The sequence below is a fragment of the Zeus faber genome, assembly GCF_960531495.2.
Source record: "Zeus faber genome assembly, chromosome: 19".
In the NCBI taxonomy this organism is placed as follows: domain Eukaryota; kingdom Metazoa; phylum Chordata; class Actinopteri; order Zeiformes; family Zeidae; genus Zeus; species Zeus faber.
This window is the reverse complement of record NC_137206.1, coordinates 16359807-16386284: the sequence shown is the minus strand read 5'-3', so window position 1 is coordinate 16386284 and position 26478 is coordinate 16359807. Positions and strand designations below refer to the sequence as shown.

At 42.8% G+C, this 26478-nt stretch overlaps 1 protein-coding gene across 1 annotated transcript in view; it reads right to left on the bottom strand.

Annotated features, from left to right (window-relative positions):
* rttn (rotatin) overlaps positions 1-26478 on the bottom strand; it is a gene marked incomplete at its 5' end in the record, with an annotated part of 60888 nt that overhangs the window by 6858 nt on the left and 27552 nt on the right. The window contains 17 exons of the mRNA XM_080020392.1: positions 2199-2325; positions 2973-3050; positions 3223-3320; positions 3620-3725; positions 5604-5794; positions 6819-6956; positions 8499-8649; positions 9201-9291; positions 9728-9929; positions 10265-10349; positions 10439-10536; positions 11113-11305; positions 12222-12299; positions 13288-13446; positions 14264-14374; positions 14845-14973; positions 18407-18626. Coding sequence (XP_079876518.1) covers positions 2199-2325; positions 2973-3050; positions 3223-3320; positions 3620-3725; positions 5604-5794; positions 6819-6956; positions 8499-8649; positions 9201-9291; positions 9728-9929; positions 10265-10349; positions 10439-10536; positions 11113-11305; positions 12222-12299; positions 13288-13446; positions 14264-14374; positions 14845-14973; positions 18407-18626 — 2255 coding nt within the window. The remainder of the gene's footprint in view (positions 1-2198; positions 2326-2972; positions 3051-3222; positions 3321-3619; positions 3726-5603; positions 5795-6818; positions 6957-8498; positions 8650-9200; positions 9292-9727; positions 9930-10264; positions 10350-10438; positions 10537-11112; positions 11306-12221; positions 12300-13287; positions 13447-14263; positions 14375-14844; positions 14974-18406; positions 18627-26478) is intronic.

Genomic DNA, 26478 nt, shown 5'->3' with positions numbered 1-26478 from the left:
GGCTCCCACAGATTAGTCCTCTGGCTTTAAGAAAGTACTCCTAATGTCAACTCGTTACCTGTATAAAAGACACCTGTCTCAACTTGTTACCTGTATAAAAGACACCTGTCCACAGAATCAATCAATCAGACTCCAACCTCTCCATCATGGGCAAGACCAAAAAGCTGTCTAAGGAAATCAGGGACAAGATTGTAGACCTGCACAAGGCCGGAATGAGCTACAAGACCATTGGCAAGAAGCTGGGTGAGAAGGAGACAACCGTTGGCGTGATTATTCGAAAATAGAAGAAACACAAAATGATTGTCAATCTCCCTCGGTCTGGGGCTCCACACAAGATCTCACCTCGTGGGGTATCAATGATCATGAGAAAGGTAAGGGATCAGCCCAGAACTACACAGGGGGAGCTTGTTAGTGATCTCAAGGCAGCTGGGACCACAGTCACCAAGAAAATCCTGCAGCGCCTGTAAGGTCCCCACGCTCAAGAAGGGACATGTACAGGCCCGTCTGAAGTTTGCCAATGAACACCTGAATGATTAAGAGAATGCTTGGGAGAAGGTGATGTGGTCAGATGAGACCACATCGAGATCTTTGGTATCAATGCGACTCACCGTGTTTGGAGGAAGAGGAATTCTGACTACGACTCCAAGAACACCATCCCCACCGTAAAGCATGGAGGTGGAAGCATTTCCCCCAAAGAATTGCTTTGGGGGTGTTTCTCTGCTGAGGGGACAGGTCGACTTCACCACATCAAGGGAAAGATGGATGGGGCCATGTACCATGAAATCCTGGGTGACAACCTCATTCTCTCAGTCAGGACACTAAAAACGACAATGACCCAAAACATACAGCCAAGGCAACAAAGGAGTGGCTCAAGAAGAAGCACATTAAGGTCATGGAGTGGCCTCGCCAGTCCCTGGACCTTAATCCTATAGAAAATCTGTGGCGGGAGCTGAAGCTTGGAGTTGCCAAGCGACAGCCTCGAAACCTTAAAGATTTGGAGAGGATCTGCAAAGAGTGGTCCAACTTTCGTCCTGAGATGTGTGCAAACCTGGTAATCAACTACAAGGAACGTCTGTCCTCTGTACTTGCCAACAAGGGTTCTCCACCAAGTACTAAGTCATGTTTTGATAGGGGATTAAATACTTATTTCACTCAATGAAATGCAAAATAATTTATATATTTTATTCAATGTGATTTTCTGGATTTTCTTTTTGATATTCTGTCTCTCACTGTTATAATAAACCTACCAAAAATAACCACTAAAATTATAGACCATTCATTTCATTGTCAGTGGGCAAACTTAAAATCAGTGAGGGATCAAATAATTATTTCCCCCACTGTATATCAGTCCCTCTATTCCACATGCGTTTTTGAACACTCTACCTCTTTGGATGCTTGCACTGCTGCACTCTTTGTAAATAGAGCTCACTTTTCATAAACTCTGCTTTACTTTTTTTTTTTTTCTTTAACCATTCACTGGTATTTTCTGTACAAAAATTGTGAGTCAGTGACAACCAAAGTCTAATTCCTCCTATGTGTGTAAAAGGGCAGGGTTAAAAAAAGACAAAAATGATACTCAATACAATTTAATTTCAGAACAGAATTACAACAAGTTAGGCAATAATTTTCTTCGATTATATACCATCTCAAATGAACTGAAAAATGATATCCCTGGATTGAGTACTAAATTTGTTCTGTGTTGTATTTTTGTAATGCACGTCAGATAGTTTACAGAAAAGCTGGCAGCAATTCTCGGTATGTATAAGATGTCAATATATCCCTAGAGAGTCTTATAGTCAGCCATCATCAATATTGCATTGAATCTATATTGAATCGAATTGTGAGATCCTGCCCAAAACCCCGCCCTAGTGTGTCAACGCTCTTGTTCGATAAAGCCCGATTCTGAGGCCTAAAACAGGGATGCTTTATCACTCTCCACAGCTTTAACCGCAGTAAACAAACCAAACCATCGCTGTACACGCATGGAGACGGGCAGGGGCTTTGACACTGCAGCTATTGTAAGGGGCAGATTGGTTTATACAGCTAGACGGAGCGTTGCTCAGCGGTCACTGGGAAGGACAATGAGGCTCTTAGAGGGTTGTGTGCATGACTCTCTCTCTCACTCTCACACACACACACACACACACACACACACACACACACACACACACACACACAGTCAGCTAGTGTACACAGACCTGCGGTGCAGTTGGCGGTGTAGACGCACAGCAGTTCCAGAACTTCCTCCATGGTGGGGTCGTCCAATAGGAGCCAGGGCCAGAGAGCGTGGATGGCCGGTGCGAGGCGGGCGTCCGTGGCCGCCATCTACAAACACACACACTATGTAAGAAGACACACACGCGCTGTGACATGACACATAGAAGCAGCAAAAAAAAAAAAAAGAAAGAAAAAGGTCCTGGTCTGCACGGCTGCAGAAACACAGATAGCAATAATTAACAAGTCTGGTCAGTGTACAGGCAAAACAAACAGGCGTGAATATGAAAAAACTAAAACTTGAGTATTTCATTTCACACAGTATTGGTCACCTGTTTCAGTAGGAATGCTCATGATTTCAATCATTTTTATGTTTGGAGGTTATAATGTCTTTGAAATGTCTTTTTAAAATTATTTATGTGCTGCTTTTCTCAGGAAAGAGATTAAACCGCAAAGTGGCTACCATGGTTAAATAAAGGTTAAATCAAAAATAAAATAAAAAATAAAAATATAAAATAGTCTGCCTGACATATGGTTAAACCATTCAGCTCAAGGGAAAAACTGCTGTGTGAAAAGGCAACAGAGAAAATGAACTTAAAATGAGAGTCTCGCAAGTGTGAACTTGGAAAACAAAATTCACTGAGATGTTAATAGAGCCATACGCATTTGGGTAAATCTCACACAGCGCACTGCCGCAACGGAGTTTCATTAAAAACCAATTAGCGGCAAGGATTTAAAAGGCAGTGAATGGGGCTCACTTTGCACCCATCGTTGCGGTAAAGAGTGTTCCGCAGGATCTCCGCCATCAGCTTGACCTCTTTTAAACAGCCGTCCTCCTGATGATGTAGAACAGAAAACAGAACAGAAAAAACTCTGAGACTGCCATTTAAAAATGTATATTCATTGCCATAATAGGGCCAAACAAAAATGTGTGACCAAGGCTTATTTATGTTCAGTAAAAAAAATATGTATTACCAACAAGAAAAGCAATCTATAAAGAGTGTTCACCTTCCTGCGGTGCGCGGCCTTGCCTGGTCGGATAGACTCCAGGTTAAGCTGCGAGTGACTCTGTCTCATCTGCTCCACACAGCTGTCGATCAGACCCGCTGCAGAGGCACAGAGGGAGACATTAGAATATTGTGGATGTTACACTGTGGATTTCATACAGTTGGGAGATTTTAACAAAATAATTTATCACAAAAAATGCTAAATGAACTGACTTACGGAGTCATACCCATTATATCTGTCCCCAATGTCGAAGTGTTAACAAACTTGTTCCACCAATCACGGGGGAACCAACAAGAAACGGGCTACTGGTCCACTTGGGGGGCCACTTGGGGCCCATTGGACAGAGACAAAGAAAAATGGCAGTATTTCTATCAAGAGTGAAATTGGGGAGGGTTACCCTTCACAGCGTGGTGCTGCGCAGTGGGGCTGCAGGCCAGCAGTGACATCAGAGCTCTGGCTGTAGGCATCTTCATGGGGTCCTGAAGTGACCTCTTCTCAAAGCTCTGCATTCACACACAGGGAGGGTGGTGGGGGGGCATGCTCATCTATTCAGCTGTAGAAACTAACACACACCAATAAAATAAGTAACCGGCTGATAAAGACACAGGGGCGAATTCACAAAAGGGTTGCACGGCTTTTGTGACCACTAAATTAGTGCAATTAAGCAAAAAAGAAGGTGTCTATTTTACCCGCAGACCCACTAACTGCGCTGCTACGCAAATACCGTCTCAGTGTGTTGGTGCTATTTGCAAGTATTTAAAGTAGGTATTATCCATATGATCCCTCCAAAGGCTCCCTGCTCCCAGGCACATTTGGCCTTAAATAGGCCCCTTTCCATGCAAATGAGCATCGTTGCAGAAAACGTCCAATTCAAACACCAGGGCTTAGGCCTGTAGCGATAACTTCTTTTGTTGGATGATATTGCGATAAACGATATTATTGTAATTTTAACACCATTTCTTTGCCACTGAATTAATGATAATAGAATAAAAATGCAAGTACTCTCTTTCAAATGGCAATGAACTTGTAATTGTTAAGCGTATTCAGACATTGTAATGATAAAAATATATTTTAATATCCTAAATAAATAAAACATAAATAAAATTAAACCACAAATGAAACAATAAATGAAATGGGCTCTCGGGCTCGAGTTATCTTAACCTGGTTCACTGTCGCTGTGTGTGTGTGTGTGTGTGTGTGTGTGTGTGTGTGTGTGTGTGTGTGTGTGTGTGTGTGGGTGTGGGTGTGGGTGTAGGAGCTGCCTGAGCGCCACCCACAGTGAAACTGACAGAGAGCTGACAAGAGGACATAAGCAGCACGACCAGAAATGACAGCAAAACGTGTCTCAGCATAGTTTTTTTCTGTTCATTAGACTCAGTAACATTTATTTGTAAAATGGTTTAAACAACGCAAGTAGTACATTATTTATTTGCGGATTTATGAAATTTCACAGTACGATACGGTATCTACCAAAGTACCGCAGAATACGGTATTCGCAATATTAATTTTCCCCCTTTCATTTTTTGTATATGAATAAATAGTTTATATTTAAAATGAAAAACATATGGTAAGTCCTCTGACGCGGCACAGCACCAGAAGGCACTTGTCAGGGCTCTCAAATTTTGCAACATAAAATTATACCGTGGGCATGGTATTATAGGCAAAGGCCGTGGTTCAATGTGTTTCAGTATGTCAAAGCCATTTCCAAATATATTTTGCCATAAGTTACTATAAGTAGAGTAGTTAAGGATAAAAAACAGATTGATGCTACAAGCAGCAGAAAGCAGCAAGTCGTTTTCATCGTAAATTCCCACGTGATTTGAACGCAAGAAATGAAGGCGTAACAGGGGCAGAGAGTCCACTGTGAATTCTAGTGTAGATACAATTCAGCCATGGACTATGATCGTAGTCACTGTGAAAACTCCAAAAGACAAGGAGAAGATCAATTTCAGAGGATTCTTCTGTCCCCGAGGCACTGTTCAGGTTTGGTCACAAAGTCAGTGGTGTAACTACAGACGGTGCAAACGGTGCAGCTACACAGGGCTCGGTGCCCACTAGGGGACCCATCTCATCTGAGCGCCAGCAATGGGGCACTCTCGATCGGCGGCACCAGCGATGTGGTGACAAAACAAAAGCAGCACCATGTGTAATGGACCGTGTGTAACAGACGCACTCTTACCCCCTGTTGCAAAGAACAGAATGTGAAATAAGTGTGTTTCCATTAGTTCGGTTGAGTGTAATTGACTGCCTACCTGAATTTATATGTTCTAATGCTCAATGTCAACAGATTACGCAATGGGATGTGCCTTATTCCGCTGTTACAAGCTCATACTATGACAAAGTTTGTGGCAGTTTGTGGTGAGTGCGACGGGCTGGGCTACCTGAAGCAGTAGTTCACAGAGGTGGCTTGCTGGGGGACCACTCAGGATGTTGCACAGCGGGGTCAGGGCTTCGGGGGCTTCCGAGGAGCACTGTTTGGACTCTTCTGAGAAAACCGCGCAGAGAAACTGCAGCGCCACCGTGTGGAGGCCAGGCTCTACAGCTTCCTCACTCACACACACGCTCAATGTTGCTGCAGCCAAGACAGTGACAGCGGGGAAATAAAGATCATGTATTTGAGCGCTTTTCTTTTTATCAATGAGGGGGTAATTCCATGATGAAGTGCGGGGAGTAAAAAAAGAAAAATAAATTACAAATTGTTTTCCCATTCTAAATTCCGACAGCCCTACTATTCATTCATGCCTGAAGAAATCTGCACTACACAAATGTGAAGGACTGGTGGGGGGGATACACAGATCATTCGAATGCACACATGCAGTGCACATGCAACACACACACACACACACACACACACACACACACACACACACACACACACACACACACACACACACACACACACACACACACACACACACACACACACACACACTTACAGTTGGGTGAGCGCAATCACTTTTCACTGAACACTGCATATTTCCCTGCTGCCCCATTTATCAGAGAGGTAACTCTGGGAGCCATCCAGGCATCTGTTCAGTGCACACTGACATGTTGCATACACTGTATGCAAGGACACAGTGTACACAGAAACAGCAATGATGCAGAAATTACCGTAATGATTCTGCATCATACTTTTAATGCATTATTTGCATTTTACATCTTTACCTGCAGACTTTCCAAGTAGTTTGCACTTAGGGCTGGGGCGCTATAACAATATAATATCGATATTGTAATATGAGACAAATAATCGCCTGGGATTTTGATTATTGTAATATGATCATAGTTAAAAGGTGTCGTCAAGACTGCATTACAGTAAAGTAATGCACATTTCTGGACTTCGTAAACTGTTCTAGCTGTTCTAATCAACGCCTCTCACCTGCTTAGTCATTAATAATGTGGATACATTATTATATTTGCACACTACAGTAGTTGAGATATTTTATAATTTGAGATATATAATTGATTTCAAATGTGACCAATATGCCTAAAATGTGCAACTCGTGGCGACTTAAGTCAAGATTGGCTGTCCGGTACTGCCGAGGGTGATTTATTCATCACATGGAGCAGACAGTGCGCAGTATCAGTGCGTTGTGTACCTGAAAATGTCTTCCAGCGTCTTCCCAGCGCAACAGAGACAGATGGGAACGCCACCGAGACGTCCCCGCGTACCAGGGTAGCCAGGAGCGTAAACACGTGTGCCCAGCTGACGCACACCGCTCGCCGGGTGCCAGCGTCTGAGTAGGGAGACACAGCGAGGGACAAATAAACTCATCATGCAGGTGAGCTTTAAAAAAAAAAAAAAAAAAAAAACACACGCAGACACACACAGCACGGCGGGAGTGACACGCACGTCTAACGTTTTATTGATTAACACGTCAGCGCATGCGAGCAGGGAGCCTTTGGAGGGATTTGAGCTGTCCAAACAATTCAGGTTGAGAATAGGACCGGGTTCAAAAATACTACAATACAATTAAATTGTACTGTTAACATTTCTGAATGATTGCAACATTTTAATCATTTATTTAATCATTTGAAGTAATGCAACCATTTTCCTCAAAGTTGCAAATTACTTGAAATATTTCTGTATTAGACTGAATGTGTTCCATGAAATATGTTTGTAGTGCGCGTCAGACGGTTCATGGCAGCAATTCTCATTATGTATGAAATGTTGAATATATCAATATCGTATCAGTATCGTGAGACATCTCTTAATTATTCCATTGAGTCGAATTGTGACCCTTTGTATCCAAATCGAATCGTGGACTTGGACACGTGAACATAGATTGTAGATGGGGGAGAATGGGTGAAACATTTTTTTATGAATTTTCTTTGTTGTATTTAGCTATTTAAATAGGGACACCCTTACTCCCCCAGTCCTCATTTAATTTGTGCTGTTTAAAATAACTTATTCCCATCATCTTTTGTTTATATTTATTTTAGTCAAAGCGAATAAAGTGACAGCTATAGATTCCAGCGTTGTAATCAGAAGACCTGGGGGGATGATTGTGATGATGATGATGATGATGATGATGATGATGACTGTGGAAGTTATTTGTATTTTAACATTTCTGATGGAAAGTAGTATTTTTTCTGTACTCCAGTTTGAAATAAAATAAGTGATTGCTTTATATGAATAAGAACCTGCATATCATTGTAATCCACTCCTCATAACTTTTTTAATAAAAGTAATTATACACCGGCATAAATAAGAATGTTGCAGCCACATTGCTTTATTGTATATTTGCATTCTATTTTCATTTCATTGTAAATCTACACCTTTTACTTATTTTTATTTTGTATTACATTGCGTTCCTCACGTAGCCACAGTAACTCTTGAACTTCCCACCTAGAGGGATTAATAAAGTTATTTCTTATCTTAATACGGTGGTACCTCGACTTACGACCGCATCTACTTACGACTAATCCAAGATACGACCGTGGAAATTTGCAGTGGGCGCGTTGGCGACCAGTCAGCAGTCAGTCAGCGGGCGACCTACGTCGTGTGTGCACGTAGTTCGTGGCTTATCCATATTTTTTTCATATTTACTGTGTTTGCGCTCTGTATTTTGTTTATTTTCACCCTTCGTGATTTCATAATTTATATGGGAAAAATGGCTTCGACATACGACTGTTTTAACATACAACCGTTCTTATAGAACGAATTACAGTCGTAAGTCGAGGTACCATTGTACTACATTGGACCGTCCCTGATTATTCCCATCCCTAGTAGCTGGCTAATACTGGAGAAAATTTAGAAATCCGCATTAAGCTTTTACCCAAGCATTTGGTATCCAGCATCAGCACAGTCACCAGACTGGTCAGTAGTGGTTTCAGGAAGTCCGTCTGACCAATCAGCTCTTGGTTCACGGTAACACATGACTGCAGCAGCCTGGAGAAGCCAGACACGAGCTGAAGTAAGGCAACAACCTGGAGGAAACATGGAGTGAGTAACATTTAGGCCACACATAAAGACATTTACTATATAAACTGAAATAACAGAGGCACCTTCACACTACACTGAAAATGAAATGAAAGTGAGAGTATAAATAAATCCAGAGAATTGACCTAGTTTTCCAGTTGCTTAAACAAAAGGATGCTTTGAGTGCAAGCATGTTAAGTTTCTAAATTGCACAACTCTACCCACACACTCTCCTACAGGAGGCCTCAGACAACCTCTTCTCTGCTGTGGGGCTGAAGGTGAACACAACAAACCTCTGTTTATTTGATTGTGAGTCATAATAGCATTCCAATCGTCAAAACTCCAGATAATTTTTGTCTGTTACAGCAGCGGTTATCGTTCACATTGAGGTCATTAAGCAACAGATAATAAATAATTGTTTTTCTCACTGTACTTTCAAAACTTCAAAAGTATGTATATTGCACATTTATAGAAATTATTATTAGAAACATATTTAACTAAATTAAACAAATCCCAAGGTTGAGAATGTGTTACAGTGCTGTAACACATCCATCCTCACCTGGTTTCTGACTGCGTCTCTCTCTCCTGGCAGAGTGATTGGTGACTTGAGCTCACTCAGACATTTCTCAATGGCTTTGGCATCCACAAGACTGGGGGGAAAAAAAAAAAAAAAAAAAGACAAAACATGGAAGACAGCAATACAAGGTGCTTCCATTTGAGTCTCAAATATTGTTTAATGCATATAGTCCCAATTGTCTCAACCAGAAAAACGAATAAATACATAATAATAATAAATATAGCTGCAGGCAGCAATACACGGGGTCCAGTTTAGTTGTGTTAGGTACGCATTAAAGTTTTCCGGGTTCTTTGATCCGCAGCACGATCATATCCTTGTTGCTTATTAGGGGTTGCGTAACAAAAAATAGAAAATCTAAAAATACAATAAACACATAAAACATTAAAATAACTTTGATGCAACTGGAATATTTGATGCAGTCAGGATTAATTTGTTTATGGGGAAAAAAAACTTTCAAATCATCAACAGCGATAACGACAGCAGTGTGAATGCAGCATGTGACCTGCTACCTGGCCAGAGATTTCAGGAGCAGCCCGTGTCCGAGAGCAGCGAGGGTGAAGTCCGGCAGAACAGCCAACAGGTTGGTGAGCAGGCCGCAATGGGCCGTCAGGAGGTCGGGTGTAACCATAGCAACAGACTTGACCGCCAAGGGCTCACCCTGCCGGGAATCCTGGGAGACGGCCGAGTCGCTGGTGTCTGTGTCGCTTTGGCCTGCGTGAGCAGACAGTTAAAAGAAAAAGCTTTGGCATCAACTCATACACACATGGCTGAAGACCACATCATAAAAATATCGACCTGGAACTAAATCATAAAAATATCGACCTGGAGAAGAATGTCTTCTACAGCTATGTTTATACGAATGTCCAGTCTGTGATAACCGTCGAGCAGTAGAATTAAAGGATCACTGACAACCGGGCTAGACGGAGGTTTTGCGCTTCAAAAGAAACTGCAGTTCACATCTTATTTGGTCTGAAGCGTGAAAATAAACAGCGTTACGATGACTGCAAGAGCACCGAAAACAAGTTCCTCTCTCACTCTTTCCGTACCCTGAGCCATGAGTCTGCTGGCAGGCGATTCTTCAGCGGTGAGTGGGGAGGGAGCCGTGGGGGTGTGTGGGCCAGAACCCCGAATCTGGAATGGACACAGACAGTCAGGCCTACCTACTGTACATTCAGGTGTGTGTCTGTGTGGGGGTGTGTGTGTGTGTGCGGCTGGCTGACCACAGTGCTGGAGGTAGAGAGGGAGCTGGATGCTCTGCTGAGGTCGACGGCTGAAGCTGGAAGACTGCTGCTCCAAAGCCTCAGGGAGTCTTCTGAATCTGGACGATCATAGACACTTACTATAACTTACTTACTATATACTTTATCTGGCACTAAAATGCTGATATTCCAAGTATTTGAACGTGGCAATGAAAAATACAGTCAAAAGGGACCACGGTAATGGTGAATTGTCACAATACATTTAATTGCATAACTGTGAGTGAAGGTATTTACAATTCCAATACAACGAAGTTCTAATAAGCGGCATTTCTCAATTTCTATTGTCCCCCCCCCCCAATCAAAATAGTCTCATCATCCCATGTTAATAATCAGTCTTTTACAATACCGAAGAGCTATTGACCTACATTCTGTTGGGGGCCAGATGAGCTTGTTACCAGCTTAAGATACCTACAAATCAACAAATAGCATGGCTACGTAAAACAATTAAAAATAATAGAGAAAATATACATAGATAAAAATAATATATAAAGAATAGAGAAAAAACAAATCGTAATCTTTTTGGATATTGTTCTCTCATATTTTGTTGATTACATGTCAAGGCTACAGTGTTAAATATAATACGTTAATTATACAGAAAGAATTTCACATCTGTAGAAAGGATGGACGACTCGTACCCCCCGAGGTGCTCTCCTGTGGACTGGAGCCGTCGGCAAGGGAGGGCTGCAGGTTGAAGGTGAACCTGCCGGTGTAACACACCGACACACACAGAGCCACGTGCTGGAAGTAGTGGCAGTGGTACAGTAGGGCCTGGAGCGCAGGCAGGCCCACCAGGGACACGCCTGACACCTCATCGTGTACGCAAGGGTTCTGGGACAGGATGCAGAGGGAAAGAACAACAGATTCAGAGGAAGGGAATGCTACATTATGCAATATCATGCCAAAATGTAATAAATTAGTAACCTTTCTTATGTGATAAGACTCGCATTTAGTTATAAACTCCTTGAATATAATACATAAGTTTGGCTGCATTTTGTAATAATCTATTTCATAATGAAGAGGTTATTATGTATTGGTCACACATCTTTGTGATGAACATGTAATAATTGAATGTTATGTAATAAACAAAAATTGTCATCTTATTATAAATGATTGATATATTGTTGTCTCATATTGGCATGTGTACGTGTGTTTCAACATCTGTGTGAGCCTTCTCATAAAATTGTATTTCAAATTATCTAATTTAATATATGCAAAATATTCTTGTTTGCACCATATATATCATATTATATATATAAAATATTTTATGAGCAGAGGGGTTTGTTTTAATTACTATTATTATCTTTATTATTAGTGGTACTACGGTTATTACTATTATTATTTAGTAGCATTTATAATACCACTAGAATTAGAACTATTATGTAGTTTAGTACAACTTCCAAACTTGATTTTCAGGGATTAATAAAGTGTTATTATATATTATCTTATGAAGTAGTAAAGTGTGACAGCGGCAGCTTTATTACATATTGCGTTAACAAGGTGGGTGTCGATTCTGTCATTAAAAAGCTTTGGGGGTTGAAGGGCATGACGGGAGAAAGATCAAAACTAAAAATATCTGAGTCCAGCTAAGGGAGCTGTGCAGGGCTCTCCAGGAGAGGACAGGGTGGATGGATGAGAAAGGAGAGGGAGAAGAAAGAAAAGAAGGGAGTGAGTGAGATAAAAGCAATGAGGCAGTTTTGATCCAGGGTCTATAAAAAGCTGTAAACTGGCCGGCCGGGCCACTGACCTTCCAGCTGGAGTCCTCGGCATCCTCCTCGTTGGCAGGCATGGGCATAACAAGCAAGTTCTGCAAAATAAACGCTGCCTGGGCGGACGGACGGACACACACGCACGCACGCAGACACAGAGAAGTCAGAGCATTGACAACACTGCCATCTGCCTGTACTTTACTGGTAATACTCCACAAACACAATCACTAAAACACAACCCTCTGCAACAAAGGCATTGATTTCTGGACAAATTTACTCTCAAAGCAGCGCAGGTAAGATTTATTGATTTATCTTTAAAATTGATTATTTGGTTTGAAGGCAAATTTTTGGTTCAGTGCTAGGCATAAGGATTATAACATCAGAAAGGTTGACTGCGAGGGAGAACTTGACTCAGACAAAATGTTAATAATTAAGAATTTTAAGCCCTAATATTTGTATCAACATAATTAAGACTTTTTAAAGGACCTGCTTGAGATCTTTTCAGATTCTGTACACCTGGTAAATTGGCCCCACTATACCTTTTGTAGAAACAGTGCCCAAATCGTACTACAAGTTCAAAGATAAACTACTAAGCAGACAAAATGAGAACTTCCTAAATATGGCCTCGAAACACAATATGTAACAACACCACATTTTGCAATAACTTAACAAAATGTAACAAGTTTGACCTTCATTATGTAATAACACCAGCGTTTGTAATAAGGTGCCATAAGTTTTGTAATAGACACCTTGAACGCAATAGGCTTTTGTAAATACCTAATAATGGGGAATTTATTTAGTGTCATGACTAAAGCGTGATCCTTGATATAAAATAAAGACAGCAATTTTGTCGTGCTATTACATAACATGTTGATCATCATTTAATAGGTTATTACAAAATGCGGCAAAGATTATGTATTCCGTTCAAGATGTTTATTATAAAATGCAGGTGTTATTTCACAATAAAGGTTATTAGACTTTGGCAAGTAATAACAAAACAAAACGCTGCTAAAGGCCTCCCAGTTGTTGACGTTCTTTTCTCATCAGTGCTGCAGTTTGGAGCGTGAACCCACACCTCCGGGTGGTTTTAGTCATGACACCCACCTCTCTGCGGACCAGGCTGCACTCCTGCTGGTCTAGCAGGATGCTGAGCAGCGTCCCCCACAGCCCCCCGCTGATGTTCTGGCAGCTGGCGCACAGAGCCCAGCACCCGCTGGGTGCCGAGGACAGGGCCCTGCCCACCCCCAGACTGGCAAACCTCACCTAGGTGGAGGGACATGAAGAAGGGAATAGGAGAGCACGAGGTTGAGAGTGAGCAAGGTCGAAAAGATAGTTGTGTGCAGAAGAGTGGAAGAGAAAATGGTGAATATATGATCAAATTATAACCAGGGGAGGCTTGTGCTTGTCGTCAGATTAAAAGATGACGTGAAGTTTGAGGCCGCAGACGTCCCAATAGTGAGGGAAAAAGTTCTCTGAGCTGTTGTTAAATATGAAACATGAACGACCGGGGTTATTTATACTGACATAGAAATTGACGTTCACATTGATGACAGCGACGACAGATCATGTCAGGGGAGCCTCTCAAGACGAGCATGTTGGCAAACGTATATTTTGGAGACAGAGAATCGAGGACTCTCGGCTGTCACACGGTTTTCATTTCGTTGCGTTCGTGAGCTGTGACTCAGCACTGTTTGTTTCATTTTGTCCCAAATGCAAGTAGTTACAATTTTTTTTTTTTTACCGTTTTTAGTTTGTGAAATGGTGTTAGCAAAGGGTAGCAGTGTTTTTTAAGTGTGTTTTGTGTGATAAATGAAAAACTTCAGAATTTCCATGTAGGGATTAAAAGGTACTCAGTTTATGATTATAAGGTTCATACATATTGTGAAGGTTAAAATACATAAGCGAAGCAGATAATAGAATAACAATGATAATAATAAATATTTGTAGAGTTTTTGTCAATGGTTTAAGACACTAACCATTAAAATATTCAGATTTATTAGCAATCTTATTCCTATGATTATTGTGATGAATTCCTCTATTTCAAGCGCTAGTGATTCCAGGGATGTCGAGTTACACCTACCTCTGGATCTCGATCCACCCACAGTGGGATGAGCCAGGCCAAGCCGAGCTGAGAACCGCTCGCCTCCTCAGTACCTGCTTCGTGTCCCAAAGACCACTGGGAAATTAAGTCCTGAAGAAAACAGAATAACAAACTGAAATTACTTTGGTTTGTCATAGGCCCTGACAACATCTTACATTTGGTTGGATCCTGCATGTTTGGAGGTGCTTGTCTATATTTCGGTGGTATTGCATCAAAAGTTAATTGGCAACTGGTCCACAGTGACTCATAGATTGAATCTATACAGGGACAATGTGGGACAGTAATAAAATGCAGAGATTCTGTCCAGTGACATGGGGACAATGTCATGTCAACCTTATTGTATATTGGTTGATTTGACCATTATCTGTATCTAAACTGCTATCTATAACGTTCTAAACTGCCTTCAAGGAAAATAAGGCACTGGGAGTCAAACCGATTGATTAGCTCATTGTGTGATAGTCGGGTGAAGCCATACTGGATCAATCTACCGTAGCTCTGTGAACTTCTTGGAGACTGTAACTGTGATCACTATAGATTTGAATTTGGACTCCTTGCCAAACCTTGCCCTTGCTCTCAGTGATCATCTCGTGGGAGAGGTGAAGGAGGCAGATGACTGCGTTCTTGGTCACACCCTTCCCCATGAAAGATGTGGCGTTTCCACCCCACTCCACATAGAAGGAAGAGATCACCTGTGTGAAAGAATCACAATATGGGAGAGAAAACTAAACAGCATTGTGGGAGTCTCACAGGTAGTGTTTTAGGGAGGGGAACGGAGTCTTTCTTGCCGTGGTGCACAAGAGTTTTTATTGGACAGAGTAACAAAAAGGCTCGCTGGCCAGAAGTATAAATAATAAATAATAATGAGGATGATTTTCAGGCGCAGGAGGAATGCCGTTCCACTCTGTCGAGCCTGTGCGCCGATCCCCTCTGCGAGACAGACAAACATTACGAATGCTCCCTGCCCTGAGTCGGACCACAGCTTGGCGGCTGCGGGAGAGGGAGCTGTGCTGTTGTCTGCAGCGGTGCTTTACCACGCCCCTTGGTTCGCAAAACCTCTGTCCAAACAGCAGCTTTCTCATGGGTTACCTGAGGGCATCTCACAAGCCTACATGGACACAGGTCAGGTTTTTCCACCTGACACCCAGGCTCACTCGTATCACAGAGTGATGGCTTCCACTGCCCTGTTTGGGGGTGTGTCAGCGGAAGACATTTGCATGGCAGCTTAATGGCTGTCACCATGTCCCTTTGTCAGATTTTATCCAAACAATGTATCTGGAGGATCTCTGTCTTCCTCAGTGCTCCGCACAGCGTCCCTCTGCATTACTGCATTACGTGGATAGGTTTGTGGGAGCTGCTTATCCAACATGCAAATGAAGATAGACAGCTCCAGTGCATGATTGGTTTAACCGCCGGTCCGGACACATCGCGGACATGCTAATTCAGATACATACAAATGACGATGGACGGTCCCAGCGCACGGTTGGTTTAACAGTCGGTCCAGATACATCGAAGACACTCTGTTGAGGTGAGTCACGATGTTATTTTAAAGTGGAAAAAACGCATATGAATCTAATGCTGTTTTCCACTGCTCTGTTAAACCTTGGAAGTTATTATGCCTACCGGTTAGCAGGTTGTCCCAGTAGAGCTATTGCCTTGTGTCTTGACAGCAGGGCGTAGACTCAACTGGTTTTGCCTTATGCCAATAAGGAAGAAGCTAGAGGGTGGAGCCTAGTTGAAATAGAACAATAGTTAGCTTACTCTAACTTAAGTTCTATGATCATAGGTGAAGCCCTCTAGCTTTTCCTGCTGTCTTCCTAGGGTCGTCAAGATCCCTGGGGAGCAGAATGGACCGCCCACGGCTCTTTTATTACGGAAGGCCACAGTTGATAGGCTGATGGGTACATTAAATTTTCGGTAAGGCACGCATGCGCACGAGGGAAGCTAATAAGGACAGAGTTGGAGGGCCTTTGCCTATGATCATAGAACTTGAGTTAGATTAAGTTAACTATCGTACTAGTAGTGTTAGAGAGGGTTTTTTTTGGTTGTAATGAAAGTACGTTAGACAGTAAAGGCAAAAAGGATGCTCATGGGGTAGACAGGTCAGTGCAAGTAGGTTTCAGGTGTAGTCTGAAGAGATGAATCTTTAGTCTGTGAGAAGACGGGGAGCAATTAAACCATTCTGACACACTGCTTCTTGATCCATTGAGGCGCCAGGGATGAGAAGAGTGGTGAATGGGATGAGACCATGAGACCTTTGAGACCATGTAGCGGCAGGATTTTCTTTCTATATTTCAGTAGGATTTCTCCATATGAACACTCTGAAATAAAATTATAATTAGATGTTTAGTGTAGCGTGGCTGTCATGCGAGGCGATGCATTTTAATCAAGGGTAAATACAGTGGAAGCTAATTGTTTTGCTTTGTTTGCCTTCAGGTTGTGAGACAGCACTGGAGAGCTGATGGCACGAGAGCCCAAGGCTAGCTGAGCCCCACGGCCAAAAACCCTCCCAATAGTCTGGCTGAAAGGTAGCGCAAAAGGGCAAGGCAAATGACAACATCAGAGTTTATTGCTGTGATGGATCTAGCCAAGGCCCCAAATCGCTAAGATTGCAGAGCAGGAGCAAATACCTTAAGAAAACTGTGCCACTGTAGTCCAATCTGTTCACACCAGTATTTATGCAAATCAAGAACTCAAACCCACAATATGTCATTACACTGGCAAATCACCCAATTCCAACAAGTACTCTCTGCGCCATTAAACTAACTCATAAAAGCTTGCGGCAAATTATCTCACAGGGTTAACAGTCCTCACTGGGCAGCACACACATCTTAAATAATGGAATTGAAAGGTTGGATGATTTCATATCCACAATGGCAGTGAGGGGTTTTTATTTTAGCTTGAGAGATAGCGGCATTAATGACCCAGGACAAAAATCATAAGGTGGAAATTGTTAGACGAAAAAGGAACACGATGACCTGGCCAATTTGCTGAAATCTTTGCTACAGTATCATCTATGTTACTGACCCTCTTGCCCCGACTCATTGAGGGGTGGATGGAGGCGTCAGCTTCAAGTCAAGTGTCGAGGTACAGAAATCTAACTTCAACTTTAAAAACCTCCATCAATTTAAAATACAGCTGCACAAATGCTCTCAGCCAATCTAAGCACTAATATCAAAGTCTCTCTCCAAGTTTGTTTACTTGGAGGCTATCTTGGAAATAATTTTCTCCACAAAGTAGGTTTGTGGCTCCAAGAACAAACCCTTATATCTTCAATCAAAGGATCATCTTCTGACTTTTGATTCTGTCATATCAGTGTTTAAATTTCATATCGAGATGCATGCAGATCAAGTTGTAGAGACCATCCATACTATTACGGAATCACAATACATTTTACATAGCGGTCTGGCATACCACTGTAGCGGAGGGGGGGTTAAGAATCTCTCGGCCACGGTGATTCACTTTGCGCTACTTTTACCGCCGGAATAGATAGAGCTTAATGTTTTGTGGATTAGTTTCTCTAGTATAATCTATAAAACCTCTTAGTGGGGAGAATAGGCATACTAAGCCACATTGTGAACAACCTCAGTGAAGGCCTTGAAAAAAAAACCAATCACACCTGCCCACCAAGACCAAGTAAAGAAATGTGGATGCTATTGTGTTAGCCTATCGGGAGCATCCTGAGAAATTTAAAAGGAAAAATGAAATCAAAACCTGGACATCCTCACACTTTTTACTGCTGCACAAGTTGCTTTGTCTAATGTTGTGGTTTATCTGTTATGGACATTTAAACAACACAACAGATGGAATGGGCAAGGTTGATTATCCTCATCAGCAGCTTTGCAGTGCAGCCTATCTAAAAATATATATATATATATATTTTTTTTTATTATTATTTTTTTTTTTTACCTATTGCATTTCACAGCCACATTGGCTCGATTTTAATTAATTCCACAGACAGTATTGTGGTTTTTGCCTTCGTTCATTTCCGTGGGCAATCAGGCATTCACATTCCTGGCGAGAAGATACAGGGGAGGGGGCTTTGGGAGACCTGCATTTTCATGTGAATATGTGCACATAACCATAAAAACACAATCCTGAGCACACAGCACACCTGTAACATACCTCTAATAACCCACTGAGGTACTTGGAGCACAACGAGAGGGGCTCCTGGTCTGGGCAGTGGGAGCTCCAGCCGGGCCTGGCCGTCAGGGTGACCATGCCCAGCAGTGTCCTCTCCAGGCTGGGCAGACCGTAAAAGCGCGGTGCGTCAGACACCCGCAGGCTCTGGAGCAAGCGGATGGCCAGCTGGCTCATGAAAGGGCCCGACAGCGCCAAACATATCCTGGAGAGACGTGAAAGGAGAGAGGGAGAGAGAGGGGAAAACAGAGAGAGACATACAAAATTGGGAGAGAGGATGGTATGTGTTATCCTGTTTCAGTTGCTTTAGCTGGTGTATTTTCCAGTTTTACTTCATTTTGAACTTGAGTTCTTATTATGCCAAAAGCTGTCTCCAGACAGCTCCGCTGAATAAAGTTAAGCCCTTATAACGTTACATTACATTACATTTAGCAGACGCTTTTATCCAAAGCGACTTACAATTATTCAAACACCAATGGACGCAGCCATCAGGAGCAATTAGGGGTTAAGTGTCTCGCTCAAGGACACTACAGTATGCTAGCAGGAGGAGCCTGGGATCAAACCAGCAACCTTTAGATTACTAGACTACCAGCTCTACCTCCTGAGCTACCATCCCCTACGACCAATAACCAACCAATCATAAAGCCTGCCCCCTGGTATATATAATGGGTCACCGCCTGTCACTCTCCCTCTTTGCTTATTCAGCTCTCCACTGTTGGAAGCAAGCCCTTTGAGCTAAGAGAAAGAGAAGAAAAAAGAAGTTCATTGCAATTTGGCTGATAAGTCTTCAGCAGATTCAAAAGTGTGTGCAGGTTGTGGTTAATGACCCCCAGGGAAACTCAGCCGGTGTGTGTCCGCTGTCTGGGCCAGGGACACACAGCAGCGGGTCTTTCCAACCCATTGTTTTGTATTATTGCACGAGGTTGCGACTCTGGATTATCCACCAGCGGGGTGAGATATTCAGCCCCCTCCCCAGTCTCTCTTGCAATGCCGAACGGCCTACGAGTGTCTTGGGTGAGGACGAAGAGGAGGAAGAAGCTCTCCTACTCTCGAGGCCACGCTCCACCTCCCCTCTTGATCTTTCATAGCGTCCTCACCAGGTAGATGAGGAGGGGATGACCACCCACCAGGAGCTGCCTGACTTCCACACAACCCAGTGTGGCTCCAAGGAGTATGAGGAGGGGGAAGGAGAAGAGTCAGGGGAGGAGGCACAAGGGATAGCTCATAAGCCTTCCCAAGTGCTTTTCCACGAAGAGCTGCTGCACCTACTGGAACGAGCTGTGGTGAAGCTGGGGATTCCATGGGCAGACCCCAAGCCTTCTGCTCCTTCCATGCTAGCCGGAGCATATTTCTAAGGCAATGGACCAGCGACCCCCACCACGCCCCCTCCCCGTGTTGGGGGACCTCATGAAAGATGCGGGACTGTCTTGGGGCACTCCGCAGAAAACTCCCTCCCCTATCCAGGCATTCAACCTGTGGTGGACCCTGGATACCGAAGCAGCATTAGGTTGCCTCACTATCCACACCACCACCCCCGGAGGAATCTGAAACAGCAAACATGTGCCCCAGCCTCATCGTATCGTCTCGCATGACAACCACTCCACACTGAACATCTAATTATAAACCTCAGCTCCCATCGAAGGCAAGCAGACTAACGGCTACACTAGCTGAGAAATCATACAGGGCCCGCTGGACAGGCTGCAGCACTGCTAAATACTGTTTGGTTAAAAGCAAAGAATAAGTTTCACCGGCCACCATTTGAAGCATGCTTGTGTGTTGGTCGCCATCGCCACATGGGTGCATGTGTTGTTGTGTGTGCCGTGTTATGAATAAAATAATCTTCTAAAATAATGTCTGCTTACTGCAAGCCTGCCAGGCCATGCTCCTAGGTGAGCTGGAGGGGAATGCCACCGCCAAGATGTTCGTGGAGTTACGTAAAGCCACAGACTTCTGCCTCACTATGGCTAAGGGCACTATGGCTAACGCGGAACAAGCGATGGGGTTTCTATGGTGACACAGCGGCACTGATGGTTGAACATGTCTGAGATCTCAGAAAAGGAGAATAACAGACACCTTGGCGCTCCAGTTAAAGTGTCGGGTCTATTCGGGGCCCGTTGTGGATACCATCAACCACACATTTGAGTGTCAACAGAAAGAGTCTGTGGCTCTGAAAAATATCATGCCCCGTCCAACCCGATCGCCGCATCGTGAGCGTCGCCGGAACCGTGGTCCACCTCACCGGGATCAGTCTGCAACTAGACAATCCCCGAATGTGTCGCAAACCCAGGGCAGGAAGGCCCCAGCCCCGGAGATGTCACAGCCTCCCCCCACTGGCGGAACGAAGAGCTAGAACAGACATCCTTTCCGCCTGCCTTAGCAGCCTTCAGCTTTAGCGGTGAGAGGCAGAAAGGCTCGGAGGACCTGAGTCACTAGGGGCAGGGGATTTGTGTTACTTGACCGCCAGTTCGACCACGAGTTTTAACACGAGACTCTCTCTTGCAACAAGTCCCGTGACAACAAAAGCCACAGGGCTACTAGACGCAAGACACACACAGCCTCCCTCCCCCAGCACTACCTCCATTTTGTTCTCGCATGTGGCACGGTGGCGCAGTGCATTGCACTGCTGCCTCACAGCAAGAAGGTCCTGGGTTCGATTCCCGCCTGGGGCGCTGTTGGCACCGTGCTCCGGCGGGTTATCTCCCAAATAGGAGCCTTTCTGTGTGGAGTTTGCATGTTCTCCCCGTGCTCACATGGGGTTTCCTCCACCTCACGTCAGAAAGGACCCCCCTCAAAAACATGCACCCATTCTTACGAGGAAGGACAAGCCAGGATGGGTCAAAAGCAGAGAATCCATTTCACCGGCCACCATCAAAAAGCATGTGCATGTGTGTGTGTGTGCAAGCATAGTGTGGTGTGTTGCGTGACTAATAAAGACTGTTTCTTCTTCTTCAGTGTGTTTACCGAGGCCCCCTGTCCACTCCAGAACATGAGAGTCATGGTGAGGCCGGGACCGTGTCCTCAAACATATGAACACATTTATGAGCCTCCATGCCCAGCAGATGCGGCCGGAGGCTCAACTTTTGAGCTTGACCGCCCCTGTGCCTCCACCTTTGGAAACCGGGGCAAGCCTCCCCGCTTGTGTGAGTGTCTGGAGACGCGCATGCACAGTTTCTCCGTGGGTAGAGAGGACGATACAAAAGGGTTATGCACTGCAGTTTGCCCTCAGTACACCGGCGTTTGCGGGAGTCACACTGATGGGAGTCTGGGACTCAACGTCTCTTATTCTAAAACAGGAAATACAGTCCTTGCTAGAGAAGGGCGCCATTCATCTGGAAGTGGACAGGGAGAGAAAATGCATTTTTCACAGCAAATATTTTCTCATTTGAAAGAAAGACTGTTCTTCTCTGAGACCAATTCTGGACCTGAGAGTTCTCCTCTCACACTCTCACACACACACACACACAGTATATATACATATATATATACACACATACACACATACAGTATAGACATACACACATATACTGTATATATACATAAACACATATACACATACATACATATATATACATATACCATTACAGTTTGTGCTAAAGCATTAGGTTAAAGCGTGGAATTAAATATTCCTGTTAGATTACATGGGGAAACAGTTCCCTTACCGAGAAGCTATACAGCGACCATCCATGTGAGGATCATTCCTCCATATTCCATGTGATGTGAAGTCACAATGTGAAACCATTTTTATCGAGTTCAACCTTTAAATCGTACTACTTTTACACACACACGGACACATCATTGTGGTGTGTGGGTCTTCTTCTGTGGAACCCACTGTCACTCAAAAAGCAACGGATGGTGCGACCAAACACTGATCACTGAACCACTGAACACTTGACCTTGGAGTTCAGCTTGTACCTCTTTGGAAGTTGTCCTTGACTCTTTTTTCTACCATTTGCACTATCCTTCTGTTCAATCTGGGGTCGATTTTCCACTTGCAGCCGCATCCAGGGAGGTTGGCTAGTCCCATGGACCTTAAACTTCTTAATAATATTTGCAACTGTAGTCACAGGAACATCAAGCTGCTTGGAGATGGTCTTATAGCCTTTACCTTTAACATTGCTTGTCTATAATTTTCTTTCTGATCTCCTCAGACAACTCTCTCCTTTGCTTTCTCTGGTCCATGTTCAGTGTGGTGCACACGATAATACCTAACAGCAGAGCGAATACTTTTCTCCATTTAAATATATAAGATTGAAGCTTATAAGATTAAAGACGTGTGATACCAATGAAAGAAAATAGTTCGTTTCAAAAATATCACAATAATCCAGTTACTTATAATCTTTTCTAAGGGGTACCAACAAATCTGCCCTGGCCATTTCAGAATATAATTGATCTCTTGAGGCTCAGTTTCTTTGCTTTACTCTATGACATACCAAAGGCATGCAGGTATACATGGGAAAATTGCCTTTAATTTCATCACTTTTCAGGAGGAATGAAGCATTGTTTCAATGAGCTGTAAGGGTATCAACAAATTTGTCCACGTACACACACACACACACACACACACACACACACACACACACACACACACACACACACACACACACACACACACACACACACACACACACACACACACACACACACACACACACACACACACACACACACACACACACGGGATCGGACCAGACGGACTAGACTTCGTTCCCCACACGCATCAATGAGCCCATGGCGTTTTGGAGATGCTCTGACCCAGTTGTCTCGCCATCACAATTTGGCCCTTGTCAAAGTCTCTCAGATCCTTACGCTAGCCCATTTTATCCTGCTGCCAACACATTGACTTCAAGAACTGACTGTTCCCTTGCTGCCGAATATATCCCACCTCTTGACAGGTGCTATTGGAACGAGGTGAACAATGTCATTCACTTCATCCGTCAGTAGTTTTAATGTTGTGGCGCAAATATAAGTTGCATTCTATTTAATCTTCTATTTAAACACATGAAGCAAGGAACTTTTGCCCATTGTCTTAAATAAAAACAACATTCAAGATGGCCAATGTTTAAATAAAATCTTTAAATATATAAAATATTCAATAATCAAGTCATGGTAATGGATGAAAAAATATGAACAGATCCGCCCCCAGTAACCACCCCCAAGAATTTAATTCCAATAAGTAACCAGTATCATATTCATCATATTGAAGTTCTCACGTGTACAACAAACGAAATGTCATGAAAACCGGTTCAAAAAAGCAAGTTACAGTCAATTTTGTAGAGAAGTCTGAATCTCTCAATACACATTGTATTTGTTTACTCGCAGATTTTGACTGCTCCAATATAGCAGATGAGAAGACGCATAGCGGCGACATTTGCTGTATCCACAGCTCATTCACAGCATGTCATTAAGTAGCAGCAACATAGCGCAATGTACCCTAAAACAATCATTGCACTTCAGAGTTAAACACAGCACGCATCTGTCTTGCCTATCTTTTTTCACTGCAACTCTGCATCGAGATTTATGGAATTATTACTTTAAAAAGTAACAGCTGAAGCAAAACTGTATTTCACTATGATGGTTAAACTTTGCAATTGATCCACGGTTCACATGTGCGTCGAACCACAGGGGGGCAATCCGCGCGGATCAACTACTTTCCGTTACAGCACTACTTATCATTGGCCAGATCAGTAGCTTGCTTCAGCAAGGATATAGCCTCCACCGACCTCCCGGTAGTCTTCATTTTGTCCCCTACCCCGCGCCATACTCTACGCACCCAGGGAATAAAAATCGTGTCATGTCTGTTGTTGTTGTTATGGATGGGTTCTTATACGCTAGGATTGAGGATGGGCTTGCATAGGAAACACTGGTCCTGACCTCGTGGTCAGTGAGGGTTGAGGGTATATAGTATGGAATAGTAAGAACTTGAGTTCGAAATTAATTAAACTATTAGTGTTTTTTAATAACCCTAGTTTTACAAATGGAGAAAAGAGTTCTTACCGGTGGCCTCACTGACCAACTCAAGAGCTGAATAATATGTCAGAGGAAGTGTGACAAGCAGAGAACCATTATATATACAGGGGTCGGGCTTTATGATGGATGTCCTAGTGGTCCAATCACAGCCTGTCAAGGCCAAGTTGAGACTTGGTTGGTTAGAAGGGCTTTTAGCTTTATTCAGTGGAGTTGTCTGGAGACAGCTTATGGCATAGTAAGAACTCTCGTTCTTCATTCGTTAAAACCAGGGTCATGGCAAAACCCAAATGTTCTAAAAAGGAGGATTCCGCCTCATCTGCTATCAAAGGCAGGGTTATAATTACAGTGGAACCTTGATTTACGAGTGCACTAACATACGAGTTTTACGAGTTGCGAGCCGTTGTTCCGTTGATTTTTTGTATTGATTTGTGAGCAGAAATGTGAGTTACTAGGAGCGAGCTTCAGGTACGCCACCGCTAGTTGGCGTGGCGAGGGAATCCGGCCAGTATCCCGCATCTAACTCGTTCACTTCACGTGGTTACCTGACCGTGGAAGCATCTCTTTTGTGTTTTTTGCTCGCGTTTTGTGCTTTTTGTCCAGTTATTTTGCCCAAAATTTTTTTTCTAACCATGGGTCCTAAGAAAGTATGTGCTGAGAAGAAGCGGATGATGTCGATTGAATTAAAGCATGAAATCATATAAAAACATGAGCGAGGCGTGCGTGTGATGGAATTGGCGATTTTTTTTAAGTTAAGTGAAAGTGAAGTGAAAATAAATAAATAAATAAATATTCTCAATTAAGTTCAGCAATAAAGTCTAGCAACAAATGAAAGTGACCAAAAAAGCACGAAAAGAAACAATCTCCTCCACCCTCCAACTCCACCAGCATCTTCCGTTAGTCCAAGTCGTCTGTCTGATCTACAAGGTAAATACACTTTATAAAACCAGTTTATTTCTTTACATCTTTTATTATGTTTTATTATGTTTTTATACAATATTTGTTATTTATGAATAAATTTTTCTTATTTAAAAACACGTAACAAAAAGAAATTGGGGTGGTTTTTTGGGGGATAGAATGGATTAATGGCATTTCGATTAATTTCAATGGGGAAAATGTATTTGCTATACGAGCAGATTGAATTACTAGCTCTGTCACGGAACGAATTACACTCGTAAGTCAAAGTACCACTGTATCTATATGTTGTTGTATTTTTGTTGTGTTTTTATTTTTTTTATTAATTTATTTTTATTATAACTTATTTTTCTTCCTACGTATTTTGCATAGCCTTTGGAGTTTGTACTTTATCATTTCAGTGCACTTTTATTACTGCATGTGACAAAAAACCTGGAATTTTGAGTACGCCTTTAATAATTATGACATTATTAAGCAGCTTTGTAACCCTGCATGTAGACCTTACGCAATACACGCAGAGAACACCAATTACGATGCTGAAATGTATTTCTATGCTGAAAAAAGATCAACTCATTAGATATGAAGAAAATATTCTGGCATATTGAAAGTAGAAAAGGTTGTTGAGGAGGATAGTGCTTCCATGGCCCAAGGCTATTGTTGATGAGCGGATCAGCACTGCATATCTGACTGACAGAAAAAAAAGCAGAGCACATCCTTTCCAACTGTGAAAACAAAAGTGATTCACACTTTTAATGACACCTCAAATTCAGATCTTCATAGCTGTCCTTAAGGCTGCAAGACACCGTGATTAGAATAAAAGTTATTTTCTATTGCCTACGCGCTAGTTACAGTCTTATCTATATTATATAGTCTAGTCTAGTAAAGTATAGACTATATTTAAAGTTGGTAAGACTTTTGTTAAAAAAATCCCAATATTTGATACTTTATTTAGCTGGCACTTTTTAAGAAACAGACATTCAATGTATTTGCGTTTTGCTTTATATACCTACTTCCCTGGAAAAGATCAGGCACAGGGAAGAAGTGAAAGGCAGCTGCGGTGAACTTGATGAAGAGTTATGGTCACTAAACTGTCTATTTGAATGAACATTCACAACAAAGAACAAAATAAACCAGGAGCAGGCATACTTTCGAAAAAATAATTTGACCGTCTTAGGGCA